Here is a 20,176-nt window from a genome sequence, read left to right as displayed (position 1 = left end):
ACAACACATGGGATAAACAAACATACAGTCAATAACACAATGGAAAATCTGTATGCAGTGTGTGCAAATGAAACTCTGGGTCATTCCATTTCATTTCAGCAAGCCATGACACTCACCATCTCAGATCGTTCTGATTTTTTTTCTGTAGTTAGAAACAGATAAGCATTTCTTCAAAATTATTTTGTTGAAAAGCAATTGAAATAATCTAATTGATTGCACCCAAATTTGCCATTTTGAATCGATATGATTCATATAATATTCATACCCAACATACCCAAATACCTCATACCCCTGTGCATTGTACTGGTACTCCCTGATTGTACCTCCATTCTTGTGTACTTTATTCCTCGTGTTATTATTTGTCTTTTTAGTATTATTTTACCGTTGATTAGGGCTCGTAAGCAAGCATTTCACAGTAAAGTCTACACCTGTTGTATTTGGCGCATGTGATTAATAAAGTTTGATTTGAACCTAACAACATAACAATGGTTCAGATGTGTAAATGGTGAAAAGCCACCCATGGACTCCCCATACCCCACACCAAACTTACCCCAAAGGTCAGTATACAGTATCAGTTCTCTATGTTTTACAAGTGGTATGAAGCTGCGGTTCTGAGTATTGTTTATTCATACTATCTCATGTATTCTCAGTGAATTTGGGGATGTTTTTGTTCCCCTGTTCAGAGAAGTTAGTCTTTGAAGTCACTTGCATTTTCTTCTATAAATGAGTGTTATCCACATTGCTGGTGTCCTGTGTTTATTAAATGACCCTTTTGCAACTGAGTAGAAAGCCCAATAGCTTTTGTGCATGATGAAAATAAAGGATACTGCCATCCTTTCAATTCAAGCCTGTCCTCAATGAAACCACCAATGGGGAGTGGTCGGGCTCACTTGGAGATTCCCCATTGGCCCAGCTACAAATCTTTTTAAAAACCTGTTCTAGCTGTGTGTGTACAATCAAATGTATTCATAAAGCCCTTCTTACATCAGCTGATGTCACAAAGTGCTGTACCGTACAGAAACCCAGCCTAAAACCCCAAACAGCAAGCAATGCTGTATAAATCGCTTTATAAATTGGTGATTCTATCACCAAAGTTACAATCCAAAAACATATCTGCCCCACAACATGGAATTCTATCGCTTCCAACATTCTAATGTCAATATGGGTGATTTACAATGAACAGTTGTTTACTTAACTAGGTAAGTCAGTTAAGAACACATTCTTATTTACAATGACGGCCAAACCCTAACAACACATACCAATTGTGCACCGTCCTATGGGACTCCCTATCACAGCTGGTTGTTATACAGCCTGGAACTGAACCAGGATTTCTAGTGATACCTCGAGCCCTGAGATGCAGTGCCTTAGATCAGTGCGCCACTCGGGAGCCACTAGTTGTAGCTGGTGCTTTCAAAGTTGGTTATATTATATATCATTTGAAAGGTAATGTCATGACTGTTCAGAACCACTTGGCAAACAAACTTTCAAATGTAACAGTGTTTCCTTTCTAAAGCAATTTATACTGGTAATTCTGATACAGTATGTACCCTAGAAGTCAAAGATCTATTGACCTGAGCACACCGAAAATGTGTCTGATGGATAGCTGGGAATCTAACTTTGATGGTTAGTTGAACTGAATAGAAAATAAGAGCGGGCTGGCATGGTTGAGAGCTTAACTTTATGCACAGATTGGTTTCATACAACCACTCTCAACCACCAGCTCCAAAAGTATTGGGATACTAACCACGCTTCCATACACAGTTTTTATGTGAGTAGTCATGCAGTATAAAAAAAACAACTATGACAGTTGTTTTTTTAACCTTTATTTAACTAGGCAAATCAGTTAAGAACAAATTCTTATTTTCAATGACGGCCTACCGGGGAACTGTGGGTTAACTGCCTTGTTTAGGGGCAGAAGGACAGATGTTTTACCTTGTCAGGTCGGGGATTCGATTTTGTAACCTTTCGGTTACACTCTAACCACTAGGCTACCTGCCGCCCCTGTAATGGAAACTGGAAGATTCAATACAATTGTAGAAATGCAGACAGATCACTTTGACATGGTGGAATCTTGTTGTGTGGGTAAAATTAATTAAGTGAGAAATGGGGTTGGAAACACCTTTATGCGCAAATATTGAACAACCATCATATCAAAGTAAACTTGGAGTCACTGGAAGACATGGTGTGTGGTCCTCCCACTACAGACTCCGGGAGCCATGCCGCTCATTAGTCTACAGATTAAATAAATTATGATGAACTTCACAGGGTGGTGAAAGTGCAAGTGATCTTGATGCCTATTCAAGGGTCTTATTCTGGTGACATGATGATTGATGCTTGAATTCAGTTTGACAAATACACATATTCTTATCTATAATAATCTCATCGTGTAGACTAGCCTATCTGCACTGTCTCTGCGGTCTGTTGCCTAGAGTGCACATGCCAAGTCCAGAGTAGGCACATTTGCTATTTACCGCAACAGAATTTATGACAAAACTATAGGTAGAGTTGAAATTGCGATGGAATTTTAGATTTTTATTCAGTGCATGAAAACTTAAGGGAAAAGTTGCATTTTCAGGACTACGTTGTCACGCGCTGATTTCTATCTGCAACAAGACAGCTCTGTGGAAACACACCGCTGGTGGGGAAAGGCACATGTTTTCTTTACATGGATTTTAGAATATTCGTATGAAAATCTCCCCCTAATTGGTTGGAAACCTAGGTACAGAATTTTTTTGTTGTTCTTTTGGCTCTGCACTCCACCATTTTGGATTTGAAATTATACAATGACTGAGTTTGAAGTGCAGACTGTCAGCTACAATTTGAGGGTATTTTCATTCATGTTTGGTGAACCGTTTAGAAAGCTCGTATTTGTTTTTGCCTTTATTTAACTAGACAAGTCAGTGAAGAACAAATTCTTATTTTGAATGACGGTTCTACGGGGGAACAGTGGGTTAACTGCCTTGTTCAGGGGCAAAACGACAGATTTGGGGATTCGGGGATTCGAAACTTGTGGGGATTCGAAACTTGTGAACAGGGTGCTCCATGATGGCGGTGGGGTTAAGCTACATACAAAGACCATAAGCTATGGACAACGAACACAATTGCATTTTATTGATGGCAATTTGTTTGCACAGAGATACCGTGACAAGATCCTGAGGCTCATTGTCGTGCCATACATCCACCGTCATCAACTCGTGTTTCAGCAATAGAATGCATGGCCCCATGTTGCAACGATCTGTACACAATTCCTGGAAGCTGAAAATGTCCCAGTTCTTCTATCGCCTGTATACTCACCAGACATGGCTTGGGTCACAGTCGGTGTTCCAATTCAACCAAAGCTGTTCGATGGGGTTGAGGTCAGGGTTCTGTGCAGGCCAGTCAAGTTCTTCCAAACCAATCTTTACAAACCATTTCTGTATGGACCTCGCTTTGTGCACGTGGGCATTGTCATGCTGAAACAGCAAAAGGCCTTCCCCAAACTGTTGCCACAAAGTTGGAGGCACAGAATCATCTAGAATGTCATTGTATAAAGATTTCCCTTCATTGGAACTAAGGGGCCTAGCATGAACCATGAAATCAGCCCAAGACTATTATTCCTCCTCCACCAAACTTTACAGTTGTCCCTATGCATTGGGGCATGTAGTGTTCTCCTGGCATCCATGAAAACCAGATTTGTCTGTCAGACTGCCAGATGGTGAAGCGTGATTCATCACGCCAGAGAACGCGTTTCCACTGCAGAGTCCAAAGACAGAGAGCTTTGCAATACTCCAGCCAACGCTGTTCGGCCATGGAAACCCATTTCATGAAGCTCCTGAAGAACGGTTATTGTGCTGACGTTGCTTCCAGAGGTTGTTTGGAACTCGGTAGTGAGTGTTGCAACCGAGGACAGACAATACCTACGTGCTACGCGCCTCAGCACTCGCCAGTCATGTTTTGTGTTCTTGTGTGGCGTCCTACCACTTTGCGGCTTAGCCGTTGTTGCTCCTAGACGTTTCCGCTTCACAATATCAGCACTTACAGCTGACCGGGGCACCTCTAGCAGGGCAGATATTTGACAAACTGACTTGTTAGAAAGGTGGTATCCTATGACCGTGCCCCCTTGAAAGTCACGGAACTCTTCAGTAAGGCTAATGTTTGTCTTTGGAGATTGTATGGCTGTGTGCTCAATTTTCTACATGTGGCTGAAATAGCAAAATCCACAAATTTGAAAGGTTGTCCACATAATTTTGTGTATATGTAGTGCATCTACACAGTGTAAGCGGGAGTATGCAAGCTAGCACACAGACGCCATTTGGCTCCAAACAACAAGACACCAAATATGGTGATGAGTGGAAGCCCAGTGGCCAGCAGTTGGAGAAGCTAGAGCGAGATGGATTTTGGACCAGACTCTGCACATTTTCTAATCAATGAAACATTTGATCTCAATGCAACTTTTCCCAAATCTTGAATCTGTTACGAACAGACTGGACACATTTTGGGGTAGACTTGAACCTTTGCCAAAGTTGATAAAAATGGCATTGTTTCAAAGGAGTACAAGTAGGTGTTCCCTAACAGAATAAAAAAAAAAATATTTTTCACATGCCTTGTAGACAAGCCGTGTAGACTATGAGTGAAAAGCTTACTTATGGGTGATTTTCCAACAATAATATAAAAATTCAACAGAAATAGTTGACACAAGGATTAAATACACAGTAAATAATGAATAGAAATAAAAAGTAAAAATAACATGGCTATCTATACACAGGGAGTAGAAAATAACATGGCTTTATATCAAATCAAATTATAGGGAGTTAATGTGCAGGGAGTCATGTGCAGGGGTACGAGGTAATTGAGGTAACTATGTACTGTACATATAGGTAGGGATAAAGTGACAAGTCAACATAATAGATAATAGACCGTAGCAGCAGCAAAAAAGGGTCAATGTTTATAGTCCGGGTAGCCATTTGATTAGCTACTTAGCAATCTTGTTTAGAAATCTTATGGCTTAGGGGTAGAAGCTGTTCAGGGTCCTGTTGGGTCCAGACTTGGTGCATTGGTACCGCTTGCTGTGCGGTATCAGATGGAACAGTCTGGCTCGGTTGGCTGGAGTCTTTGACAATATTTAGTGCCTTCCACTGACACCACCTGATATAGAGGTCCTGAATGGCAGGGAGCGTAGCCCAGTGATGTACTGGGCCATACGCACTGATTTCTGTAGCGACTTGTGGTCCGATGCCAAGCAGTTGCCTTAGCAAACGGTGATGCAGGCAGTCAAGATGATCTCAATGGTGCAGCTGTAGAACTTTTTAAGGATCTGAGGCCCCAATTGTCTCAAGGCTTAAAAATCCTTCTTTAACCTGTCTCCTCCCATTCATCTAAACTGATTGGAGTGGATTTAACAGGTGACATCAAGGGATCATAGCATTCACCTGGATTCACCTGGCCAGTTTATGTCATGGAAAGAGCTTTTTTTGTACACTCAGTATATCTATGTCTGTGTAGGTATGGACATGAGTGAGTGCATGTGTGCTAAGGTGCGGTGAATCAGAGCAGGTGGTCAGTCCAGTTCAAGTGTTCAGCAGTCTGATGGATTTTAGATAGAAACTGTCTCTGAGCCTGTTGGTATCAGACCTCATGCTCCGATACGTCTAACTGACGGTAAGGGAGAGAACAACTCGTGGCTGGGGTGTGTGGGGTCCTTTATGATGCTGCGTGCCTTCCCAGGCACCGTTTCGAGTAGATGTTCTGGATGGCCTTTATATAATCTCATCATTATATACAGTATCTCTGAGAAGTGTAAATTAGTTAGTAGGTGAATGGAAGAGTGTCCTCGCCTCCTCAATAGCCTTCTCCCAGCGAGGAAGCACAAGAGTATCCTATCTAAGTCCTTTGTGGAAGAGTTTTGAGATACGCCACACCCCCTTTGAATCAGCTGTTGTTTACTCAGAGGAGAAAAGCATACACATATTTAAAAACATTATGCTACTTATCCTTTTATCTATAAATGTCACAACTGGCTGAATGTATTTTTTTTACAACTTTACACATTTAATTTGGGATTCCACCGCTGTAAATGTAATTTGCATGAGTGAGTCTCATTTCATACATTTGTTTCCACATTTCCTCTCCTCCCCTCCCCGGGTTATCTTTGACCTTTTTCAATAGGAGGCGAGGAGAGGACGGAAGATGAAGTTGAGCATACCATTTGAGAATCTCCCATTTAAAGGGCAGCAGCCATACTGACAGTGTTCCCCAACCCCTCTCTGTTTTTTAACTGGTCGTTCAGAACAGCACCGATTTTGTTTAATTGAAGGTTAAACACTGTTTTTTTTCATACTGAACGCAGCTCAGGCTGAAGTGCATTGGCAGGTCACTGAAACAGTTACTTGCTGCTTTTTCCACAAAACGGCTCTGTTTTACTGCAATCAGACTTTTTTTAATACTGCATCTGTCAGAGGTCTGGGCTTTTGGGATAGGTGGTACATCTCTCGTTTCTGGACCGCTGGATCATCAGATGCCTTGAGATGCATCCACCTGCAGTCTCGGAGGCAAGCCGTCAGTCACTAAAACCTGCCTGTCACTAAACGTATTATTCTGGACGTAAATCCATGCCACTCCATTGAGCATTATAGAGTATGTTACGTTGTGTTGGCCAAAACTTGTCCACACTTCGCTACCTTTCGTCATTTCATTATTTTTGGGCTCATAACCAATGATGATACGAGCAAAGAGGATTTAGATAACTTAGTGTGAAAACTTTTTTGAATGTTGATTTTTTTTGATAATGGCAGCCTTCAATTGGATCATTATTTTCCAGCTCTCCAGGTAGCTGGCTAAAAGGTGTGCATTTTTACTATGTGACTTTTTGCATGTGTGTGTGTGTGTGTGCTCACAGACTGTTCTCTCTCCCGGGTGCCAGTGGTGAGGCGTCCATGGACAGTCCATCCTCTACCAACAAGGAGCCCATCTCCAGCTCTGCTGGTTAGTACAGCTGTCACACACGTGGACACATCATTCTCTAACACATACACACCCTTACTGCATCTTGTATCTATCTCATAGTCTCTTTCATGGCCTCTCCCAAACGCACACATTCTCTTTCACGGTCTGTCTAATGTATTTTTCCTCTGTTTTTCTGTTCCTGTCTTTCTATCTCTACCTCCTGATACTCATCATCTCTCCTTCTGTCTCCTCTTCTCCTCTGACATCAGTAGTAGTATGCAGCTCAAAGTAGTAGCATGCATCTGGCCACCCCATGCCAATGTTTTAAGAGGCTTAGGCCAGCAATCTAAATGTCTGATCAAGGGAGCGTTATCCATGATTTTTAGACTGTACTTTTAATTTTCCAACTTAATAACATTGTAATTTTTCTTTGTTATTCCCAGTGCTATATCAATAGTTTTGTCAAGAGGTGGCCCCAATCCCGTTGGATGACAGTCCCCCATCCCATTTACACCCCCCTATAGATCCCTCCCTGTAGATCCCTACTCTGTTCATCATATATATATATATATATATGTGCGGCATCAGGATATATATATCCTGATGCCTAGTGACCTTACCCCTATACATATCTAGCCCTACCACTCTACTATCCATGCACATTGTAAATATGTTTATTGGCACTGATCCTGCAACTGACCCTGTATATAGTTTACTTACTTTCTCGTGTGTTTTTGTTTTACTTGACTTTGTAATTTTTTATTTTATTGTACTACTGATATTGATCATTGCATTGTTGGGATTGCACAAGTACAGTGAAATGCCTTTCTTCCTTGTGAACGTGACAATAAGAACCTGATTATCTTTCTGAATTTTGTTAATGCTCCAACCCTTACATTTTTCATACACAGTTAACTTTGTATATCACATTTTTGTTTATGCTGAATAATTTCAAATTGCCTATTCAGTCTCATCAGTATGCACAGTTGAGATTGCTCTCAGGTACGGTATACATCCTGTTCAAATATAACCCAAACACAACTATTGACTTATTATCATTTACATTACATTACATTTAAGTCATTTAGCAGACGCTCTTATCCAGAGCGACTTACAAATTGGTGAATTCACCTTCTGACATCCAGTGGAACAGCCACTTTACAATAGTGCATCTAAATCATTTAAGGGGGGGGTGAGAAGGATTACTTATCCTATCCTAGGTATTCCTTGAAGAGGTGGGGTTTCAGGTGTCTCCGGAAGGTGGTGATGTCATTTCTGTCACTTGTTGTATCATACTATGGATTCTGTCCTATCACTCTAGGCAGAAATGACTCTTGATTGTCGTGTAACTAGTATACACATCATGCATTGCTTTATTCAATTTGTTCAAAGTATTTGTATGTGTGAAATCAAGATGTAGGATACTGTACATCCTACAATTCATATTTTATTGTATGACCGCAGCTCAATTGGTAGCCCAATGTAATCTAGCTTAAGGTATCATATCATACTAAAGCAGTCAAACTTAATATATTATAAATGGGCCAAAGCTGGTACAATCAAGACTTTGGATACTATACGTCTTACAATTTGTATTATATTGTACGACAGCTATTCCATCAATAGCCTAATGTAATGTAACCTAACATAAGGTAGCATATCATACTAAATGGCGTGGCATGGATTTACGAACAGAATAATATATTTAGTGGCAGATACTACTGCACTGTTGGAGCTAGGAACACTAAGCATTTCGCTACATCCGCAATAATGTCGGCTAAAGATGTGTATGTGACTAATAACATTTGATTTGACAGGCGGGTTTTAGGGACAGGAGGCTCGACTCCAGAGCTGCAGCTTGATACTAGGATAGGATGTATAGGATGTAGTATAGGATGCATTCAGGGCCTTTCAGGAGGATCCTGTGATACCTATGGGGTCTTTGTTCGTTGACGGTTCTAGAGTGAGGGGGAATACTGTAGTGCTTAATACGTGAGAGTAAAGTAGAAATGTAATGCAGACACGGTCCGCAGATTTTTCTACTATTCTCTAATTCAATGTATACTGAGATGTTGTAACTGTTCTAAAAAGAAGTCATACCAGTACCCGTCCAAGCAGGTACACGGATGTCAGAAAGAATATCGTATGATGTGACGTCATTACGTTTTAACAATGTTTTTGCAAAGATGGCGGTGGTTGAGTGAATGGGACGAAACAGCCCCTTTAGTTTGAAAAATAGATTTATTCTAAGGTATTTCAGTTTCTTTTCCGACAATCTGATTTAAATAGTTTATTTTCAGAAATTCCTTAATAAATAGATTCTTAATAAACGAAGAACTAGAATGGTAATATGACACAGAGCAAAAAGAAGAAACGGGCGAATCGCAGTCTCCTGCTGGCGAAAAAAATTATTATCAAGGATGGAGGAACGGTGAGTTTCCACCTAAATGACAGTATTTGCCATCGTATTTCTTGAGATTAACTAGCAGCATGTGGTATGTCTACAATATGTCACATTTCGCGAGCTAGCTAGCGCCTGCTTGCTAGCGTCCGGGAAGTTCATCATATGCCTCTTCATAGTCCTCTCAAAAACAACATAGCTAACGTTAGCTAGTTGGCTGGCTAGCACCAGATGTGTGGCACCAGCTAGCTAAGTTAGCTAGCATATCAGTATCTTTGACAGTAATTTAGCTAGATGCCATCTGAGATGGACAAGTATTAGCTAGCTGACTAGCTAAGGAAGTAACTTTAAACACTATTGTTAAAAAGGTGGCTAGGCTAATAGAGTTCCATAACCATGGGCAAGCTTTCTAGCTAGCCGTTTGTTTAGTTCGATGATGTTATAGTTATTCAGCAATATGGTAGCTAGCTAAATTCTTAACGTTGCTTACTGAAATCAACAACAACGAAAGTGAAATTTGCCAAGAGTGCAACACCGCTACTGGCTCTAGTGTCAATTATGAATGTTGTGTAAGCAGGAAGATGCCCCACTGTGTATTATGGTGACTTATTGCTGAGTTGACCTTTTAATATATCTTATTTGAAAGTAAGACAGTTGAGTATTACTTGTTTCTTGTTTACACACTTACATAGTTATTCCACTCTGTTCACCAGGCACAAGGTTTTGGAGCTCCCAGCGTGTACCATGCTGTAATTGTCATCTTTTTGGAATTTTTTGCCTGGGGCCTGCTTACAGCACCCACTTTGGTGGTATGTTGTCTTGTTTATGACCTATTATTTAATACAGTATGATTTGTTGGCTGCTGATGAAACTATGTTGAAGACCTTCTCCAATTTACAGTATCCACTCTGTCCCTGTCCCCTTCCAATCCAGGTCCTACATGAGACGTTCCCGAAGCATACGTTTCTGATGAATGGCTTGATCCAGGGGGTAAAGGTAAGGTGTTTGAACATGTGCTATTATTTTGAACAGTTATCTTTCAATTCTGTTACAATTTTTTGGGGGGGGTGTCTTGCTGTATTACAGGGCCTGCTGTCTTTCCTGAGTGCTCCGCTGATTGGTGCCCTGTCTGATGTGTGGGGTCGGAAGTCTTTTCTCCTGCTCACCGTTTTCTTCACCTGCGCTCCCATTCCACTGATGAAGATAAGCCCGTGGTACGATGGGTCCCAACCTGAGAGAGTTCATAGTTACTGAGATCACCATTTTAAAAGCTGAATCAGGTGTATTATTAACTGAGTGCCATATCCTGCCTCGGGTTTCAGGTGGTACTTTGCAGTTATCTCGGTGTCCGGTGTGTTCGCTGTTACATTCTCTGTGGTCTTTGCCTATGTGGCTGACATCACGCAGGAGCATGAGCGCAGCATGGCCTATGGACTGGTGTGTATTGAACATTACCTACACAGTTTCTTCTAATCTTGTTTACCACAGCACCTTTTTTGATTCAGGGATTTGTGGTTCATTGCTAAAATAGTACATCATTCAGAACCTATTTGCAGATTTGTTCCTCTTAAACAAAGCAGAAATTATGCGCAAAAACAAATGTGAACCTACAATTTCATTCAAAGAGTAGTAGTAGCAGAGCTTGGCAGTAGTAAACCTTGTCTACTCTTGTTCGTTAGGTGTCGGCCACCTTTGCTGCTAGCCTGGTGACGAGCCCGGCCATTGGCGCCTACTTGGGCCGTGTGTACGGGGACGGCCTGGTGGTGGTGCTGGCCTCGGCCATCGCTATGCTGGACATCTGCTTTATCCTGGTGGCCGTGCCTGAGTCTCTGCCTGAGAAGATGAGGCCAGCGTCCTGGGGGGCTCCCATCTCCTGGGAACAAGCCGACCCCTTTGCTGTGAGTACCTGTCCACCTCTAAAGGCTCAGTCAGTTGGTGTTATTATTTTGTGTAGCCATTATTAGTGTGCTTCCAGAACGCAAAATGATAAACCTCTTGAAAATGTGTGCTTCAGTTTGGCACTATGATCAGTGGTAGCAGCTAGAAATTTGGTGGGTCTCAAAGAGACCGAGGCGGAATATGGACATTTTTCATTTCTGTTGCATCACAGTCCTCCTGACTGCTGACGTTGGGGTCATTTAGAAATCCAAAAAAGTTATAGGGGTAATGTGTGTCTGTTTTCAAGGGACAATGGTATCAACGGAATTGGTGGCGGAGGCCGGTATTGTTTATGATTAAAAGAGGGCTTAGGAATAGAATGTGGTGAGAATGGCTGTGCTGCAAGACCCCCCCCCCCCTCCCCCCCCTGACTGGCGCCCATGGTTCCCCTTAGGGAAACATTATAGCATCTGTTTTTGTGTTGACACTTTCAACTAGCTACTCATGTTACAAGTGGTCCTCTTCAGTCTTCCAATTTCCCTACAATAGCTCTATCACTTAAGCTACTGTTTTCATTCAAGTTCATAGAAGAACAAGACCACCTGATGTCGTATGCATTTGGGAAGAGAAACTTGACAAGTTCTAATGTGGTTAGTTGTAAACGTAACGATTCATGTATTTGGACCAACTTGTTTGGTACAGGCCATGTTAGTGTTACCTCGTCTTTAATTTATGCGCACTGTTTTCATAATTCCTCTATAATAGGCTTTCAGCGAGGGGTGGTGGTTCTAATTGCACATTGGCACCAACGGTGCCCAAAACAGTGCTGGAATAGTACACAAAAAATAATATTTGATAAACACAATTGGATTTACCCAGCATAAGGAACAAACATTCATGCCGCATTTAGAACAGGATGTGGTCTTTGTCAGCCAAACCTGAACTTCCCCTAAGGTGGGTTGTTTGAAGGAGCCAAGGTGGTGTGTGTAAAAGGGGGAGGGAGTTCAACAGGCTGTTAGACAGACGCCAAATAGGGGAACAATTAACCTTTCATAATCCTCTATATTGCTGAGGGGCTGTACAACAACAGTTAAAGCTACATGGCACAATGTACAGCAGCTACTCATGGCACAGCGAAACAGGTCTTCATCAGGCAATGTTGAGGGGGAAGGCTGACGTGTCGCTGAAATACATCAACATCACATGATATAGCAATGATGATTGCAGGGTACTTACAGTGTCTTCAAAGTTTTCACACCCCTTGACTTTTTCCATATTTTCTTATTACAGCCTGAATTTAAAATGGATTCAATTGAGATTTTTTTTGGTCACTTGTCCTACACATAATGTCAAAGTGGAATTATGTTGTTTTTTTTTAACAAAAATGCTAAGATGCAATATGTAGAACTTGCTCCACCATTTCCTGGTTGTTAAAATTCGAATAGTTTGTCTAATTTCAGTTTGACAAAACAAGTAGTCATTGTGTAGATAATCATTGTAGATCTACCGCTTCTTGGACTTGCTTTCAATACGAATGACAGATTTATAACACAGATTTCTATGTGAATTTGGTCGGGTCGCCCCAAAAATGACATATTGTAGCTGAAATGTCTTGAATGACATATTGTAGCTGAAATGTCTTGAGTCTATAACTATTCAACCCCTTTTCTTATGGCAAGCCTATATAGGTTAAGGAGTAAAAATGTGCTTAAGTCAAATGATAAGTTGCATGGACTCTGTGTGCAATGATAGTGTTTAATATGACTACCTCATCTCTGTACCCCACACATACAATTATCTGTAAGGTCCCTCAGGGGCGGCAGGGTAGCCTAGAGCGTTGGACTAGTAACCGGAAGGTTGCAAGTTCAAACCCCCGAGCTGACAAGGTACAAATCTGTCGTTCTGCCCCTGAACAAGGCAGTTAACCCACCGTCATTGTAAATAAGAATTTGTTCTTAACTGACTTGCCTAGTAAAATAAAGGTAAAATAAAAAAAGTCGAGCAGTGAATTTCAAACACAGATTCAACCACAAAGACCAGGGGGAGTTTCAAGTGCCTCGCAAAGAAGAGCACCTATTGGTAGATCAGTAAAAGCAGACATTGATTATCCCTTTGAGCATGGTGAAGTTGTTCAACTTTGGATGGTGTATCAATACACCCAGTCACGTCAGGGATTTCACCATGAGGCCAATGGTGACTTAAAAAAAACACTTTGAGTTTAACAACTGTGATAGGAGAAAACTGAGGATGAATCAACAACATTGTAGTTACTCCACAATATTAACCGAATTAGAATGAAAAGAAGGAAGCCTGTACAGAATATGCATCCTGTTTTCGACAATGCACAGAAGTGATACTGGGAAGAAATGTGGCAAAGAAATCTAGTTTTTGTCCTGAAAGAAAGTGTTATGTTTGGGGATAAATACAACTCATTACTGAGTACAACTCTCCATATTTGCAGGCATAGTTGTGGCTTCATCATGTTGTAGGTATGCTTGTAAACATTACGGACTGGGGAGTTTTTCAGGTTATAATATAAATTGAATTGAGCTAAGCACAGGCAAAATCCCAGAGGAAAACCTGGTTCAGTCTGCTTTCCACCAGACACTGGAAGATTAATTCACCTTTTCAGCAGGACAATAACTTAAAACACAAGGCCAAATCTACACCGGAGGTGCTTACCAAGAAGACAGTGAATGTTCCTGGGTGGCCGAGTTAGAGTTATGACTTAAATCTGCTTGAAGATTTATGGCAAGACCTTAAAATGGTTGATCAAAAACCAATTTGACAGAGCTTGAAGAATATTGAAAAGAAGAATGGGCAAATGTTGCTCAATCCAGGTGTGGAAAGCTCTTAAAGAGCTTACAGTCAGAAAGTAATTGTAATTGCTGCCAAAGGTACTCCTACAAAGTATTGACTCAGGGGTGTAAATAATTATGTAAATGAGATATGTCTGTATTTCATTTTCAAAAATAATGCTACATATTCGAAAAACATGTTTTCACTTTGTCATTGTGGGGGTATTGCATCATTATAATCAATTTTGAATTCAGGCTGTAACACAACAAAATGTGGAATAAGTCGATGGGTATGTATAGTTTCTCAAGGCACTGCGAAGATAATATCAAGATTGTGTTAATAAATATAAGTGTGTTATGATGATCGATCCAGGGAAATAAGCATCATCACACGATTGACCTACAAAACTTAAGCTAAAGGAGTATTTATTTTGAGTCCGGATGAAGTCTCTCTTTTTTGCTCTTAACACAATCATCACGATTGGCGCTGTATAATGCTGAAGGCCCAAGTCACTGATATTGTAGCATAACAATAGAGTATGGGGGTGTTTGTAGGTCAAGGGTTCCCAACCTTTGTTCCCCAGTGCCACTTTTTTCACATTAACCCCCCCCCCTTTTATTTATTTATTTATTATTGTTTATTAAGGTGGCCTATATTAAATACAACAGCAGCTTGACATTGTTTATTTGAGAGACCTAAGAAGTGTTGTTTTGAAGCTACTTTCCTGCATTTCTACATAGTTTAACAAGACTCACGAGGAAGACTATTTAAATATGATAGTAATGGATAAGGAAAATATTGGTTTATTATAATGTATATGAACCCTCAATGTAATTATGCATTATATCATTTTTTCCGTAAAGTGATTCGATCAGTTGATAGCAACAGTCACGCATTGTATAAGATTACTTCCCAAGCACTTTAGAAGGTCGTAGCTCAGCTTATGAATGTCATGGAGACAAACCAACGATATTCCAACGTGCACCAGAATTGCGTCTTACTCTTGCATTTCACCACTTGATTATATCCTAAAGCATCACGGATTTATGCGTAGTTTTAGATTTGTATAAACAAATCGCAAATTGTTCAAAAAGTACACCCCCCCCCCCAATCAAGGAAGGTCCCGCACACCGCCACGAAACGTTAGCTTCCCATGTGGGGGGGTGTGGGAACCTCTGTTGTAGGTGGTTATGTGCTGGTGTAATTCTAGGTCTCCTGACTCTCCGACGCAGACCACAGCTGTTTTGTAACTCTACTTCTCTAGTTTGCTCTCTTGGGTTGAGACCCAGTTCTCACAATAGGCCTCCTTTCTGACCAGGAGGAGTGGTTGGGTGTTCTTGCACATCATATCGTTAACACTTGTTATCACCTACCGTCCTCCTAACCCCTTTTTCTTTCTGTCTCCAGTCTCTAAGGAAAGTGGGCCAGGATTCCACTGTGCTGCTCATCTGTATAACAGTGTTCCTGTCCTATCTCCCTGAAGCTGGCCAGTACTCCAGCTTCTTCCTCTACTTACGACAGGTCGGCTATGTATACTATCAAATATATATAAACGGACGTGTAAGATGCGCGTCAGATGTCAGCCCATCCCCCTATTTCCATTATCGATGTAACTGAGGTCAAGTCCCCTTCATATTCAGTATATCATTTGGTAGAGTTGTCGAGGGATTTTGACTATGTAGCTCATTCAAAGTATTCAACCAAGTTATCATATTTTGCTTGGACCCCTGCTCTTTGCTGCTCACAGCTAGGCCTGTATTTATATCCTTGATGATAGGCATACTCATTTTGTTTCACTGGCAGTACGATCACATTTTCGCTCTCCCTTTTTTCAGATTATGGGATTTTCACCTGAAAATGTTGCAGCTTTCATAGCTGTTCTAGGACTGCTTTCAATCATTGCACAGGTTAGTTGTCATTAACTATCATTACATTAATTATATTTATGTTTATATCTATATCTATTTCCCTTCACTGGAACTAAGGGGCCTAACCCGACCCATGAAAAACAGCCCCAGAACATTATTTCTCCTCCACCAAAACTGTACAGTTGGAACTATTTATTGGGGCAGGTAGTGTTCTCCTGGCACCCGCCAAACCCAAATTTGTCCGTCAGACTGCCAGATGGTGAAGCGTGATTCATCACTCCAGAGAACGAGTTTCCACTGCTCCAGAGTACAATGGCCGTGAGCTTTACACCACTCCAGCCAACGCTTGGCATTGCGCATGGTGATCTTAGGCTTGTGTGCGGCTGCATGGTCATGGAAACCCACTTCATGAAGCTCCCGACCAACAGTTCTTGTACTGCGTTGCTTCCAGAGGCAGTTTGGAACTCGGTAGTGAGTGTTGCAATTGAGGAAAGACTATGTTTACATGCTACAGTGCTCGGTGGTCCTGTTCTGTGAGCTTGTGTGGCCTACCACTTCGCGGCTGAGCCGTTGTTGCTCCTAGACGTTACCACTTCACAATAACAGCAGATACAGCAGCTCTAGCAGGGCAGAAATTTGACAAACTGACTTGTAGGAAAGGTGGCATCATATGATGGTGCCACGTTGATTGTCACTGAGCTCTTCAGTAAGGCCATTCTACTGCCAATGTTTATCTATGGCGATTGCATGGCTGTGTGCTTGATTCTATACACCTGTCAGCAACAGGTGTGGCTGAAATAGCCAAATCTACTAATTTGAAGGGGTGTCCACATAATTTTGTGTATATATATGTATATATATGAGGCTGGGGCTGTTTTTCATGGCTAGGCCCCTTAGTTCCAGTGAAGGGAAATCTTAATGCTACAGCATACAATGACACACTAGATGATTCTGTGCTTCCAACTTTGTGAAGGCCCTTTGCTGTTTCAGCATGACAATACCCCCCCATGCACAACGTGAGGTCCATACAGAAATGGTTTGTTGAGATCGGTGTGGCAGAACTTGATTGGCTTGTACAGAGCCCTGACCTCAACTCAATTTAACACCTTTGGGATGAATTGGAACGCCGACTGTGAAGCCAGGCCTAATCGGCCAACATCAGTGGCCGGCTCTTGTGGCTGAGTGGAAGCAAGTCCCTGCAGCAATGTTCCAACATCTAGTGGAAAGCCTTCCCAGAAGAGTGGAGGCTGTTACAATATATTAATGTCCATGATTTTGGAATGAGATGTTAGACAAGCAGGTGTCCACATACTTTTGGTCATGTTGTATATATCTATATAGTTATTCCATTCTCTGCCATGTTATAACGACCTTTGGTTTGGCCATATAACAAGGACTTTCATTATAGGCATTATGAACATTCCAATAAAGTGTTTCTAATTATGTTATTTTTTTGTTCCCTTTGTAAGACTGTAATATTGAGTTTACTCATGCGTTCCATCGGGAATAAGAACACCATCTTGCTCGGCCTTGGGTTCCAGATACTGCAGCTTGCCTGGTATGGGTTTGGCTCCGAGCCATGGTAAGCTTTTTCAAGGCGACTCAAACCATTGAACGCATCTGATGATTCAGTTCAGTGATAGATACTCTTTACAGTGATAGATACTCTTTAAAGTGACTATCTCTCTACAGGATGATGTGGGCAGCAGGGGCTGTAGCAGCCATGTCAAGCATCACTTTCCCAGCAATCAGTGCGTTGGTTTCTCGCACCGCTGAGCCAGACCAACAAGGTTTGTACTTAGTTATAACTTTATTTTGCAACTTTCTTTGATTTGTCTTTTGGCAGGGTCATAAATGCAAATGAGAAATGGTTCTGTTAAAGGGGCAGTTAATCAAAATTACTTATTTTTTTCCTTACCTTGAAACCAGTTAATGCTTAGCCATAGACGACTTTTCAAGGTAAGAAAATAAATATGTACTTTTGCAGAACTATCCCTTTAACTTACCTTGTGAATTAAAAGTTTAATAAAATCCAACTAATATGAAAATTATTTTGGCGCTCATCCCACAGGGGTGGGCCAGGGGATGGTGACGGGGATCCGGGGTCTGTGTAACGGCCTGGGGCCGGCGCTCTACGGCTTCATCTTCTACATCTTCCACGTGGAGCTAGATGCTCCCCCAGATGGCAGCCAGGACACGCCGGTCCACACTCAACCCCACCTTCAGCACCTCCCACAGGTTAGCACCCAGCCCCAAACTTTTCTCCTCCTTCTCATAGTTTTGATATGCAGCCTGAACCCGACGAGGCTTGAATTTGGGTGGAGTTCAACAGCCAGCATACTTACTCAAAAGTGACCAAGCAGTTCAACAAGGCTCTATCGCTGTCTTAAAAGTGGCTATCATTATTTAGGCACTATGCAATCTTAGAGGTTTGTGGCCACTATTTAACGTTAACTAGTTACCAAGTATTTACGTGACTGTTTTTGAATGTGCTTTGTACACGTGTAACCCATTTTGTTAAGCATTTTCCTAATTTAGTAAAATTCTCTTGTACCTTTTTATTCCCACCTCCTCTCCTCAGACGTCCATCATTCCTGGCCCACCCTTTCTCTTCGGAGCATGCTCAGTGCTGCTAGCACTCTTGGTGGCCCTTTTCATACCAGAGCACCCCCACCTGGGCCCCCGGCCTGGCAGCTGGAAGAAGCACAGCTCGCCCCACGGGCACCCCCACAGCCCACAGCCACCCGGGGAGGCCAAAGAGCCCCTACTGCAGGACACAAATGTGTAACACAGACCTGGCTACTTGGGCCTGACTCCCCCCTCTTCAAACCACACAAAGCAAGAGAGCTCATGTGTAGGTGTAGTAAACAATCAAAAAGCTATATTAAGAGTTACCACTATATATGTATACATAGGAGTATGTTTTTTTTTAAAGAAAGTTCTATCCAAAGGCACTATTTGCAATGGCTTATATTTATTCATTTTTTTGTTTTTCCTCAAACTTTTACTTTTTCTTTTTCTTCAACCGTTGTTTTGATGATATTGGACAGGGCAATGCTCAACTCAGGGACATACCTGTTGGGCTGTTTCTGAACACAGTGTGTTCCACAATCAGAAGAGGGAGTCTCTGCACAAAAAACAACAACCTAGAAAGAAAAAGAAGCATCAGAAAGACTGGTTAGTCCTCTAGAGTTGGGCCTTCAGCTTTACGGAACTGTGTGTGAGAAAAATGACAATGCGGGGCTGAATCGGAAATCCAGTTGAAATTTCCCCCAAATCTCTGCATAAAACAGCCTTAATCCACAAACTAACCACGGAATGTGAAGACGCGATGGACTTGGAATGGTACAGCTGAATTTTTAAAGCACCTTTGTTTTGACGCTTATATCAAACTGCTGCCTATACGAATTCCTACTACCACTTCTTCAGACTGACTGGTGCCTCAATTGGGGTGAGATACTTTTTGGCGGGACCACAAGGAGATATCGTATCAACCCCTGCTTACTCTTTGACATCACAGAATGTGACAGATTGGCTTGATATTTTGTCTTTTATTCTCATTTTGTTCATGTACACGGCCAAGTTCCTGACATGTATGGATCGTACAGTTACAGAAAATGATCATACAAGAAGGGTTTGCCTTTAAAAAATATCTAATTTACACGAAGGACACCCTATGTCAGATAACACGTTGCATAGTTACGGAATCCGTAGATCCATCTCGTGGCCTTCTAGAAACCTTTTCACTTGTACAAACAAAATATGTTCTCGTTTTAACTTGCTTATTGACCAAATACCAAAAGTACATATTGAATCATGAAAGTTGTGAAAGTGTGCTCTAGCTATTTATGAGTTGGTGTTCTGTAAAACAGCAATTTCTTGAAATACTGTATGCAGTTTTTTTCTTTTCCATGTATTGTCATTGTTTTGCTGCCTTTTATTTTCAATATTACATTTGTTGACTGACCTTGTAAATATACAGTAAGTATACAACCATGCATTTCAATAAAGTGGAATATTTTGATGGATTTATGGTTGGGAAACTTAGGTAAAGGGAACATTGAGCTAAATCCAAACATGAGATACCAGTATGATGAATCTTGAAGTCAATGCATTTTAGGGTTCCACCCTCAGCCTTTTATTGTACACTGTCTGATAGGGTACAAGCGTATCAATATAATTTAGCATGTTTTGCTGTGTTGGGCAGCAGGCTGTAATTGACGACAGGTGAGATGGACACATTGCTGGCAGTTATTTCACCAAGTAAAAGTTCAATGTCACGCTATATTTCTAGTTTGTCTTCAAATGG

At 41.4% G+C, this 20,176-nt stretch overlaps 1 protein-coding gene across 1 annotated transcript; it reads left to right on the top strand.

The window, feature by feature from the left end:
* Positions 1 to 9,096: 9,096 nt before the first annotated feature.
* On the top strand, positions 9,097 to 19,895 carry LOC135512622 (hippocampus abundant transcript 1 protein). Its single transcript, XM_064934838.1, has 12 exons — positions 9,097 to 9,352; positions 10,036 to 10,131; positions 10,256 to 10,318; positions 10,409 to 10,536; positions 10,645 to 10,759; positions 11,002 to 11,220; positions 15,407 to 15,520; positions 15,835 to 15,906; positions 17,337 to 17,449; positions 17,560 to 17,657; positions 17,939 to 18,105; positions 18,449 to 19,895. Exons 1-12 carry the CDS (start codon positions 9,272 to 9,274, stop codon positions 18,653 to 18,655), a joined length of 1,473 nt encoding a protein of 490 aa, XP_064790910.1. The 5' UTR covers positions 9,097 to 9,271; the 3' UTR covers positions 18,656 to 19,895.
* Positions 19,896 to 20,176: the final 281 nt, after the last annotated feature.

The sequence above is a fragment of the Oncorhynchus masou genome, chromosome 24 (genome assembly GCF_036934945.1).
Source record: "Oncorhynchus masou masou isolate Uvic2021 chromosome 24, UVic_Omas_1.1, whole genome shotgun sequence".
In the NCBI taxonomy this organism is placed as follows: Eukaryota; Metazoa; Chordata; class Actinopteri; order Salmoniformes; family Salmonidae; genus Oncorhynchus; species Oncorhynchus masou.
The sequence above is the reverse complement of the archived record's forward strand: the minus strand, read 5'-3'. Positions and strand labels throughout refer to the sequence as shown.